At 40.6% G+C, this 13,053-nt stretch overlaps 1 protein-coding gene across 1 annotated transcript; it reads left to right on the plus strand.

Moving 5' to 3' along the window:
• Positions 1-4,380: 4,380 nt before the first annotated feature.
• LOC115579908 (putative gonadotropin-releasing hormone II receptor) lies at positions 4,381-12,841 on the plus strand. The gene is made up of 4 exons (XM_030413630.1): positions 4,381-4,583; positions 5,654-6,248; positions 9,503-9,707; positions 10,882-12,841. Exons 2-4 carry the CDS (start codon positions 5,700-5,702, stop codon positions 11,388-11,390), a joined length of 1,263 nt encoding a protein of 420 aa, XP_030269490.1. The 5' UTR covers positions 4,381-4,583; positions 5,654-5,699; the 3' UTR covers positions 11,391-12,841.
• The last annotated feature ends 212 nt before the right edge of the window (positions 12,842-13,053 follow it).

Genomic DNA, 13,053 nt, shown 5'->3' on the forward strand with positions numbered 1-13,053 from the left:
TATAAATGTTTAGTTCGGCTCCATTGTACATTGTATCTCTATGGCAGATGTCTCCAAAACTGAGCGAACCAGTTACGCTAAAACGGTTGAATTTCTTTTATTATTTTTGTTGTTAACCAATTAAGTATTGCTGTTGGTGCTAATGTTTAAATAAAGGTTACATAATTGATATTAGTCCTTTATTGTACACTTTTTTTCATTGATGTCTTTTAATTAACTAACTCATTCAGTATATATTAACATTTCTAATCGAGGTTACAGTGAAGACAGCGCTTAATTCATAGCAATTTGCCTTCAGCCAGTAATGTGCTCTATTTTCAAAGAAGACTACTGCATGGTATTGTATTTGGGATTATGGCGAGATTCCATTGCTAATGGAAAAAAAATATATATTGCGACTACCCTGCATAAGTATACTGTGAATTCATAAAGCACTAAACTGTGTTTTAGTTTAATGTAAAAATCAAGAAAATAGAGCAATGAACTGTAATTCAGTACATTGTTTTATTACAGTAGCCTACTGTGAAGTAGATCAGTAGAACAGTAGGGGAAAAACTGGCAACCCTGCTGCCGGTTTTTTACTGTTAATCTACAGGACAATCATTTACAGTGAGCCAGTAGAATGAAACGTTATAGTTCAGTTCAGTTCATTGCAGTGGAACTGCCTCTTAAGGCCCAGCTACTGTGATTACAAGAGTCAGTTACTGTGATTACAAGAGTCAGACATGGCAGCTGTTGAAACTACTGTGTTTTATCACATGTTGAATCTGCAAAAATAATCATAAAATAAGATCACATCGAACGTTTTTTGGAGGAATCTGATCTTTGTTCAACAGCTGTGATGGGTAATGGCTCATAAACAATGGGACTACATGTTGGAGCTTTGTATCCTTATATTAGATCCTCAATGAATACATTTGTGCTATCTGAGGTAAAATTGGCTTATCACAAGATCTTTGGCTCTTTTTACAGCAAGATAACTGATTTATTGAATGATAATTCCCATCTGGGCCACATGCAGGTCATCATTACAAATGCTGTGTGATTTATTTCCACTTGCAAACTTTCCAAACTTGAAAAATTGCCATGTCTGAATTACATATACTAATAAGACTTTTCCTCTGGTGCCACTATGAGGTTTACTTGTATTGGTTTGAGTGAAATGTCAGACAACTGTTGTCAGATAATATTGATTTTGTCTGATAATTTTGCTGTCTGTTTGTGATGCTTACAGCAGATTTCCATTTCCGTTACCAGGAGGGCAAAATATGGATCCCCCCACATCTCATGGGACCTCCTTCAATCCACACTCATTTGATGAAGCGACTTGGAGGTGGAGCTTTAATTAGTCCAGTTTAACTAGCTTAGCAGACTTGTCTTAAAGTTGTGTGGTGTTGTTATGTTCTCATTTAAATTTTGCATCAGTAGGATATTTCAAAAATAGCAGCACGTCATAGCTACATCCACTTGCTTTAAAAAACAAAAGATGTCGGCAGATTTCCAGACATCTCAAATATTCATTTAAATGCATTCATTTCGATACGTGTTCTATCATGGAATGCCCATTTATAATATCCATAGCGCTTGTATAAGCAGCAGAATTGCTTTTTTTTATGAGAAACTAATAGGTTAAGCACTCTGTTTGTCTTGGGCTACACAAGCCTGCAGGTGCAGTAATAATATGTGTTGCTTGTGGAAGGGAATGGATTTCAGCAACATCACAGCAAAGCCATGAATGATAATACAACTTAGCCTCAATACAACAGCACAATTACGGTGGATTACCCTGGAAATGAGTCTAATGTCTGCGGAGCCGGGAAGGTCGCGGCCTGTTTGGACCGAAGCCTAGAGTCCAACATCTGCATGAACCAGCGGCCGGCACCAGTCAGCTGCTCCATCACTTTGAACATCCACGCTGCGGATAATCCATCGCCGTAGGCTAAATAGAAGAGAATGTGAGGAAACAACACAAACAATCACAATGTACCTTTGTTTAGCAGATCAGATACCCACCTGTTTTACACAGTTTGTGTTGTTTATATGGAACAACAGATTCCTCTCACATGAAGGACTCATTTGAATTTCTAAAGAGAGTCGGTACCAAAGACAGAAACTGGTTGCATCCCATTTCTTTTTATCTTTGAAATACAGTTTATCAATAATATGTATTCGAGTCAGCAGAAAAGCATAGATAGATAGATAATCATGATGGATAGATACGTTTTTGAATGAATAAACTTCTCCCTAATTGTATGGCAGGTAATGGAAATTGCCTTCCCTGTTTAAGGGTTTTTCCTGTGTTTAACGAGAATACATTAAACATGTCAACACTGTTATCAGGTAGAGTAAAAACCAATCTGTGATATAGGTTCTAAATGATTTGTTTATGACTACTTTATCTCGTGTTTTGGTGCTCAGGTACTACTTTCTGTGGATCTGAGTGGACTGAACAGATGCTTTTCTCTCTTCTGTTATCACCTGATGCCTCATCATTGTGTTAAAACAATCATCCTGTGACAGATGAGCTTAGCGGTGCACGTCACAGCCTACCTGGTGTGAATCCAAGTGAATCCAACCTTCCCCACAATGTCACCCAGACTCAGCCTCATTTCCGTCCCTCTTCATTTTCTAGAGGAGCGAAGGAGAAATAGAACATTTTCAAATAAGCATTTCATTCATTTAGTGGATTTAATTCATTTCATAATTGCAGTTGCAGTTATCTTCATGTGATTAACAAACAAACAACTAAGCTTGTGGGTGACAAGTCACCTGAGGTTTTAAAATGTGGGTCAGCCATGAATTTGTGATCATATTAACAACTTGACTTACATGTCATTTCTATAAACTCTGTAAAATGAAACGTTAACATCACCATAACTTTTGCATCGGCATAATGTCTACATATTTTTGTATTTTCCCCCCTTTTTTTCCCTTAAGTGCTTTTACGGGAAGAATACAGATGAGTTAGTTTGTCACTTCATATAAAAAGCTCCGATTATGAGAGTGTAGTGATGTGGTAAAAATCAGGTCTGCAGGATGTTTTCATTCATACTTACAGAATATTGTTTACATAATGTATTGTGCAGCTGAAACATGTGGTGAACTCTGTATACATAACAGAAGTAGTACTAGTAGTATAACACTAGTGGTATAATCTTTTATAAGTAAATAATGTAATCTTCTATAATAAATCCTAATTTATGAGAAGATTGATACCACTCTCATGTCTGTGCAGTAAATATGAACGCATCGCCCAAGTAATAAAACAGGTGAGTGACACAATGAGATTTATACCCATGCAAAAAGCGGTCAATATCACTGGTGAAAAGAGGGGGAAATTATTGTTATCTATAAATCTAAAAGAAGAATATGAATAATAAGAATCTGGGTTGTTACTTGCTGTTACATACTAGACTTGAACAAGTCACTCACAGCTGGAGGTGCTGAGCTGGACAATGACGTCATGATCAATGGTCACGTTTTTTGTATTCACTTGTAATTAATCGTTCTGAACAATAATATACAACAATTTGTGAACATTTTGTACTGAAGTAGACGGCAGTTTTGAACACAACATACTACAGGCCAAAGCAGCCATCAACAGCAGCAAGGAGATGAGGAGGAAGAGGAATTCCCCAGACTCCCTTTTAAAACTTCAAAATGTTCTGAGTTTTTGAGATAGGAAAAACTCAACAAACGTTTTAAGTGCATTTCTGACAAATTATTACTTATTTGGGCCTTCTTGTAAATTCGGCATATGTTTTTGCCTCGTTTTAGGTGGAGCAGCAGCCCACTCATCACACCTATTCCCCCATCCATGGCTGCAGGTACAGTTTCCTGAGCAGTATGATGGTGAACTCAGAGAGAGTCAACAAAACAAGATTAAGTGGAGCTACTTTTATTTAATCACACAGCAGATTGCAACCAGGAGCTGGAATGGGACCAGGTTATTCTTACACGCGTTTGTTTGTTTGTTTGTTTGTTTAGGTATATTACTGCAAATACAAGCTGCTCTGACGAGGGAAACAAAATCATCAGAGCACGTCAGAAGAAAAGAAAAGAAAAGAAAAGAAAAGAAAAGAAAAGAAAAGAGATCTATGAGATGTGATAGTTCCGCTCATTTCTAAGTATCATCACATAACCTTGCCAGACATAATTACTGCAGTTAGTGAGAGCAGGTTTGCTTTGGTCTCGATGAAAATGATGGTAATAGGGTCTGCTATGGAGTCTCATTACATTTACACTGGCAGGATTAAAATGAGAAACTTTGCCGGCGCTCACGGCTCGCTGAACTGACGCTCCTGGGATGCGGAGCAGAAGCCGCGCCCACAGAGCGCCTGACGCACGCAGCGGACAGAGTACAAAGCGCGTCTAAAAAACTCCAGAGGGGACACAGAAGCACAACTGCGAGGCGAGACTGGAGACTCTTCACACTCACAGACAGACACTCAGTCTGATCTCATCATGCGGAGTCCAGCAGGGAGATGGAGCCGCGGCTGGGGACTTCCATAAAGAGGATTTCACTTTGTTTTGTCAGCATCTGATGTGGGAAATACATCAGTCCCACCTACACGGACGTAGAGGTGAGTTTGTTGCACCTATTTCTTTTAAGCGACGAATTAATTTTTTGTCCTATTGCCATAGAAAAACATCAAGAGAAAGAGCCAATGCAGGCATGCACTAAAAGTCTTGAGATGATATAATAAAAAACACTATAAACGAGTATTTCAGGTCCATTCATGTCCAACATGATTGCGATTCACGATATTCTCCTGATAATTGTCAAAATACTCCCTAATACTTTAAAATAAAAACTCTCATTTTACTCAAACGTACTGAAATCATTTTCACCTTACATTTAGCAGGAAGCTAAATTTTTATTTTATATTTATATTTTTTTCTGACCACAGCCAGGACACTCGCCTTCTGTTGGAAAAACAACGAGTCAAAGAATCTTACATTATTAATCATCATTCATAAGTTCTTCTTGCAAAAGTAAAGGATTAAAAGATGGTGGCTACAGCATCTCACTGTCGTTTTGCAGTCCAATATATCCACTTGTACATGCTTGAGTGGGGAGTATAATGTGCAGCCTTCAGCAGGGTGACAGGTTGAGGGATTAGAAATACATCAAGAAACCAATACGACTGTATGTCAGTGTGAGTGTTTTTTCAAGTCATTTATTAAAATTCCTCACAATCAACTTATTGTAAGTTCTTTCATCAAGATGAAATCGTTCCGTCCCCACTGTTAACTTTATCTTTACATTTAATAAGTAGCCCCAGTCAGTCAGGATGAGTCTCACCACAGAAGAGAAACTGGAGGATAATCTGTTTAAAGCATTTCCATCTTGTTCCATCAGATGAGAGAATACTGTCATTAGAGTGCAGGTACCATGGCTGTTGTCAGGTGTTTCTCTGTTCTCTGGAGACCTCCTGCCATAATGTGGTTTGTTAGAGGTAATCATAGTACCTCTCCACATCACTGAGCATCAGAGAGACGTGTCCTCCACAGCAGGCTGCTCCGTCTCTGTCAGACTCATAACTCACTGTTTCCTCTTATGCAAATCTGTGCAGATGTTACAAATTTTGCAACAGCTGCATTCATAAGGTTTATGTATGTTTTTTGCCTCGTCTACCTTCGGCACCACCAGCCTCCATGTAGCTGAACAATGCTGACTCCTCGGTGAGGGTCAGAAAATGAACGCCTCCTCCTGCTGTGATCCTCCGGTCAGCATGTATCAGCAGAGCTCAGGATTTGACCTCAACGCCAGCTGTGACTGGCCGGCTCCTCACTGTAACTGGACATCAGCGGACGGAGCGCCGCAGCTGCCTACCTTTTCCACAGCAGCCAAAGTCAGAGTGATCATCACCTTCACCCTGTGTGGCATCTCCACTCTCTGCAATCTGGCTGTGCTGTGGGCCGCCAACGGCCACAAGCGCAAATCCCACGTCCGAGTGCTGATAATCAACCTGACTGCGGCCGATCTCTTGGTGACCTTCATAGTGATGCCCGTGGACGCAGTGTGGAACATCACAGTTCAGTGGCTGGCCGGCGACCTGGCCTGCAGGTTCCTGATGTTCCTCAAGCTCCAGGCCATGTACTCGTGTGCCTTTGTCACGGTGGTGATCAGTTTGGACAGACAGTCGGCTATCCTGGACCCTCTGGCCATCAGCATGGCTCGCAGAAGGAACAGGGTTATGCTGACGGTGGCGTGGACCATGAGCATCTTGTTCTCAATCCCTCAGGTAAGGCCGGGTGACTTTGGTTTGACTGGTGCATTGGGCTCAATAAAACACACAGAGGGAAGTGATTCAGAGAGGAGTGCTGGATTATATTGTGTGAACTGTTCTCTCTGTCGTGTAAGGCTTTCTCTCATACAAACCTAAACCTAAGACCTCTCTTCCATGATCCATACAGTATTAATGTGAGCAGGCCTTAATATCTGGGAACAGATGATTGGAAATATCCACACACATTATATCCATCTCACAAAGCTGTTCGTCTGGAGAACTGCAGATGCAAGAGGGAATTCAAATCTGGCTTTACACTCACTTGAATTAAATTCTCATACATGATTCGTCATTATCTCTGGCCACAGGTCTCTGTGTATTTACATAAAACGTGGCAATTTGTTGAGGCTTTGATGCACGAAAACCTGCTATGTGATTTAGGGGGGCACAAGATCTCAGTGTTTGGATTAGTGGCTCTATCATTATGCAACACATGGATGGGAATTTTTAATCCCGGCACTATAGATGCTTCACCATTACCATTGAGCAGGGGCGAAAATAGAGAACTATTAATAGGGTGACGAGAGGGCTGCATGGAGACTTTAAGATGTGGCAGACATGTGGGTAACACTTCAGTTTAGTTCCTTGTAATAAGCATTAATTAATAGGTATCACATAATAAGTATAAGACTAAGTATTTAATAACAAGGCCGTGAACATGTTTATTTGTAGCTCACCCGATTAAGAGCATATCCCTTGATTCCTTGCTGCAGAAGCTTGGACCCTAGTGAGTCATCGTTCTCACTTGAGATCCGGTGGCTGCAAAAAGCATATTTAACTGTTAATAACTGCCTGGAAATTCCTGGAAATGTATGCAAACTGATCTTATAATGTCTATCCAAGTCCAACCCAAAGTAAATTCAAATATTTGTTGAACCATTTGGAGAACATGTATGGATTTGGGCTCTTTTGAAACGTTATAAGCTGAATTTTTGTCCGATGCAGTGTAAGTGCTTCTGACATTAATCTGTTGGAGTTTGAACACACTTAATTATTTGTTAGATATTTTTCTCACCTACATTTTTTAATGTAATGATAAGCCTGCAAATGACCTGTAACTGCCCTTATTAGCTAAAACAGGGCAATGGGACCACATCATGTAGTCTTACATGGTCCAAGTTCAAATAAGATACAATATCACTGAAAATGAACATATAACACGTTTCTTTGCCTCATGACATCATAATAACCCCGCTTGAGGAGCAAAAACTCATTGTAGTTCTTTATTTACGTATTAACACTAATTTTATTCCTATAATTTTCAAGTTCAGGGCTTTTAAAATTGATATTAGATATCGCTGGATTTGAAATCTCACTGGCGAGATGATGCATCAGTCATCGAGAGGCTGGCGTTTAAGTGGCTCAGGAGAGAGGAGGAGAAAGAGCGTGTGGGTCAGTAGTTTACATGATCTCTATTTGGCAGTTATGGGCTCTAGGGCAAAGAAAATCAAAGGAGCTGTCAATCAAATGGCTTCCATCTCAGGATCTCTGGCTACAGGGGCGGTTCTTGGGGGGGGGCCAACAGGGGCCAGTGCCCCTGTAACTCCGAGTCTGGACCCCCCTGTGGCCCCCCTGACAGGGAGTCTGCATCAACAATACAATGACAGATTTCTTGCAATGATTTTGTTCTGAAGGGAAAGGCAGAACTGAAGTGTCTCAGCAGTTTACTACCCAATCAAAATTGCTGAAATTGTAAACAGTGTTTTGTCTAAATGAGGGATTTATCCTTTTTCCAGATTGTATGTGCCCCCTAACAAAAAAGCCGGCCCCAACCTGGCCCCCCTATTAAAACTGGTCTAGAACCGCCACTGTCTGGCTAAGAGGCATTAATGGCCTCTGCTGTGAAGAACTTTCTTTTTACAGATGTAAACATACATCTTGTCTCCATTTCTGCATGGAATACTGTGATTTGAACTAAATATGTATCGCTTAACCCAAAATGGGCTATAACAGACCATTGAATTATATACTATATACACATTATAATATACTATATCACTTATATTTTGTGAAGCGTGCATCGTGTGTGTTGCCAACAATCCAACACAGCCAGTGTTTATCCTGTGATGCAGGCTGAACGGCAAAAATCCTTTTTTTGAGCTTCAATTTGAAAATGTGGTGAAATGCTGAAGTACGAAGCTACGAATGAACTGTAAGTGCTGGTTAAAGTGGCCATTGTTTTGGTCTTGGACAGTTTTTGTGCTTTTTAAAGTGGGTGCTGTTGTATGACGTATCTTGTGTCGTGTCGTGATCAGTCTCAGACAGGTTGGTAGCTGCAGAGACACTCACAAGCACGCGTGATTAGCTAAGACTAAACAAAACACACTTCAACAAAACAACTGTGTCCCTATCTGTCCTCGGCAAGTCTGTGATTCTACTAGTGGAGGTTGGCAACCCTCCACACACATTCAGCAGTAGTTGTGTGCAGTCTGGACTGGACGAGGCAGCGCAGACAGCTGCCAGGGCCAGGAGAGAGGAGAGCCGCCGCCTGCTGCAGGGACAGCTAACGGCAGCTGGCTTGGTCGGTCTGTTACCAACCGTGTGTCCAATTATTACTTGTGGAGCGGGGAGCACAATCCCTTCTTACACCCACTTGTTCTTGGACATTGGACATTTGATTGGCAGCAGATTCAACCAACAGAAGGCTTTACAGCTGCAGTTGGACCTCAGTTTTATCTGACTGGTTAAGTTTCTGAGTGGATTTAAACCATCCTATTTGTTAATTCATGAACGTTTTAAGTCGTATATTTGTGAAGCTATGTTTTAACTTTCAATGTTAAAAGAAAAACAGGCCTAGGATGAGGAACCAATTTGTTTGGTGAGTGTATCACTATCCCTGGTAATGTGTTTGGGTGGAGATGGTAAAGTGTAAACTGCTAATGTTAGCCTGTTTTATGTTCTACGTCATCCTAAAACATTATATAGCATGACGTGCTCCATGGCCTTGGTAGATAATGTCGGTAACCTTTGTTTGGACAGTTGCTGTTCCCTGTCATGGTTTAGTAAACTGTTAGGTGTTGAGAAACCGTTCTGACCTTTACGTCTTTACTTTTTTCTGGAAAGGATACATCACTCATTAGCATTAAACATTGACATTTGGGAGTAAATTATATGACCAACATGAATGTAATCCGCAGGGATATCTGCTGGCAATAAAAAGCTATCCTAATGCTATTTTATCATTAATTTTTTTGTCTTTAATTCCACAGATGTTCATTTTCCATAATGTGACCATCACCTATCCAGCCAACTTTACTCAGTGCACCACTAGGGGGAGCTTTGTCACTCACTGGCAGGAAACAGCATACAACATGTTCACGTTCTCCTGCCTCTTCCTCCTGCCGCTGGTTATTATGATTATCTGCTACACCAGGATCTTCATCCAGATCTCCAAACGGATGACAAAAAAGAACTGTAAGTTGTCCGCTGAGCCCGGATCTTGGATGGTCAGAGCATACAGCAGATGTGTGCATCAGAAAATGATATCAGTTGAGTCATGTTGTAAAGGTCCCATATTGTTGAAAGTGAGATTTACTCACTTTGTGTTTTTGATTATTAAGCAAATCTAGGTTTAACAGAACTACATGATGGCATTGATACGCTCAGTCCACTGAGACATTCTTAAAACCTGTTTTCAGAAACCGTGCCTACAAATGAGCCATCTGGACTTTTGTTATGGAAGTTAAATCATGTCATTAATCAAGAGCATAGATTTTCAGTTTGAGAGCATGATTTCATTCCTTTTCAGTGACACAGCTCTTTCGCGTGCTCAGATTTTTTCTCCTCATGCTCACATTTTGTTCTTGCATTTAAATTTCTTCTGCTCTCTTTCAAAATGTCAGCTTGAACTCAAAAATCACATGCCCATGTTCACATTTCTCCTTCTTGCACACAAAAATTTCGCTCGCATTCAAATGTGCCCTCTGCGCGCTCAGATCTAAAGTGCACGCGCTCAGAACACACACCTGCTCACAGGTCAAGTTCTGCTATCATCTCTCCTCTGCTCACGGATTTTTCTTGTGTATCAACACTGTCAACCAATAGAAGGCCGGCTACTGTTGACCAATCAGATTACACCCGCTTCTTTGCGCTCTTTCTACCGGGTTTATCTACTTCCGCCCTCCAGGCTGTTAAATGTGGTGGTTGCCTTTATTTTTTGACGACCTTTGGAATAAAATATCAGTTAATCAATACACCAGCGCCCGTGCTTTTCATTACAGTAGCTACATCAACATAAAGTAGAACAATAGCTGCTGTACTTTCGCCATATTAGCCAGCTGCCCAGGCAGCGGGATATGTCTTATATAGTATAAATACTGCAGCGTGGTTATGATCGGGACGATAGTACATCAAAATCTATGCTCTTGATTAATGACAGGATTTAACTTCCATATTTTGTGAGCTTGTGATGTCACAACTGTACAGTCCCCGACCTCAGCCTTGGAAATACTGTCATGTCACCATTTTCCGGGAGAAAACCTTAAAAACAATTATGAACCTGAAAATGAGCATAATGTGGGACCTTTAAAACAAAAGCTAAAAGAGTGTTAAGTAATGACTTTTCATGTCCATGTCTTTCTTTCTTCAGCGTCCTCAGATGAGCCACATCTCCGCTGCTCAAAGAACAACATCCCCAAAGCCAGAATGAGAACTCTGAAAATGAGCATCGTCATAGTGATCAGCTTCATAGTCTGCTGGACTCCGTACTACCTGCTGGGTTTGTGGTACTGGTTCTTCCCAGACGACCTGGAGGGTAAAGTCTCTCACTCCCTCACCCACATCCTGTTCATCTTTGGACTTTTCAACGCCTGCTTGGATCCCATCATCTACGGCCTGTTCACCATTCGCTTCCGCAAGGGTCGTAGGAGCTGCTACCAAAAAGCCACAGTGATGTCGGACCAGGAAACTAACACCGCAGTGATAACAGCGTCTTTGAAATGTACTGTCACTGCTTTGCCCTCTAAAAGAGGGATGACCACTGGTGAAAAGGACAACAACAAGGCTGAGCCAAAATCCTCTGACAGCAGGTGTATGACTGTGTTCAGTCGAGGAGAAGGAAGACAGACTTTCCATTTCAGCGCTGAGAGCACAATATGAAGAGAAAACAGAGTAGGAACTGGAAGATAAAGCAGCTGACTGGTGAAACCATCTTACCTTTTTTCAGTGTTATCTGTATACTGGACTAGTTCGTTTCGCAATCACGCCACATGTGCATGCACTGAGAGAAAAGATAATGACAACAGAACATTTTCATCAGCTAGCTGTGTAAATGTGTGTGTGGTGCTTGAGGCTGTTCGTCTTGTTTAAGGGTTATATAACCGTGTTCTGAACATAGTAAACATGTTTGGAGCTGTTTAATGGTTTCTGTGTTGTGTAACTGGCTCCCAAGTCCGCCATATACAACATACATCAACCAGGGTCTGGAAAAAGCTTCAGGACTGAATGAAAAGTGGATTGTCAGCTTACACAGCAGTACTTGACCACACGGCCTACAGCTCTATTAGAGAGACTCACTTGACTGTTACTATCTTTTCATCTATTTGCAACAAATTGAGTTTGAGGGAAGACTGATGACCCACATATCCACCATGTCTTTCAGGAAGCAATCATGTATGAAATGCACTTGAGGTAAAAAAGATTAAAACAGAATAATGAAGAGAATTCAGTATCAGTGCACACACTTTATCGTGAAATAATCAGTGTCGCGCTGCGAATCTGAATCATATAAGAAAAACCCAGATTAAATCTAATCCAGTGTCACTCCAAGTTTTTATATGTGATTTGCTTCTTTTCATTGTTGGGAAAGGACAGATGTTATATATAGCATTAAAGGAGCAATTTGTAATATAAGGCTACATATTTTTCAAAACCACTGCCCCGCCTGTGGCTCGCTCACCAAACAGCCAACACAGCAAAGCAAACAGCCTCAATGTACGGCGTGTCACGTCATACATCGTCGGAAAGCTTCGATGATTGTGATTAAATTCAAGCAAACCATTCCGAGATCAAACCACATCAGCGAGCTTCAATCACTAGATAATCAAACAAGCAAACAAACTAGCATGTATTTTGCACGTTTTGCCAACTCAACAATAACATGTGTGGGTGTTTCAGTTGTGCATCAAAATCCAACAAAAAACAAAACAAAACAATAACTTAAAGCAATTTTAAGTCCTGAAAGCAGTATTCCAGTATTAAATGGTCACAAAATTGATTAAAAACTGCGATCGTGGATGTTTTTCTGTTAGAACACACCTCTCATTACAGAGCAGACGCCATTATCGCACTACAACAGCCCATGAGTGATCGTGTAGACAAGAGACCCACTCTCTCTTCTTTTTCCTCTCCCATGTAGCCAATGAGATCTCAAATCTAGTGTTTTAAAGGCAAAAAATTGGAAATAGTGCAGGTTCATGTAGTTTAAGTAGTTTTATGTGTTTTGCTCTTCCTACAGGCTGTTTTTTTTCCACCTAAACACTTGTTTCTGACTATTTTCTATGCATTAAGTTAGTGTAAATAATTAAATAAAGGATGATAATACATGTTTACCCTGTTACCAATTGTTTTTTCCAGCTAAGAGGGGCAATAACAGATCAACTGCGGGCTTAATATTGCATTAGAAAAGTTAATAATTCAGTGTTTTCATCTCGTATAGTCTAATCTTGGAAGCACTGACAGAGAACCTGACAACTTGGGAAAGAATTCAGCTTTTAACTTTTAACTTAAAAACCATGCTGCTATTCCAGATGATTCAACAAGA

This window comes from Sparus aurata, chromosome 4 (genome assembly GCF_900880675.1).
Source record: "Sparus aurata chromosome 4, fSpaAur1.1, whole genome shotgun sequence".
Classification (NCBI taxonomy): domain Eukaryota; kingdom Metazoa; phylum Chordata; class Actinopteri; order Spariformes; family Sparidae; genus Sparus; species Sparus aurata.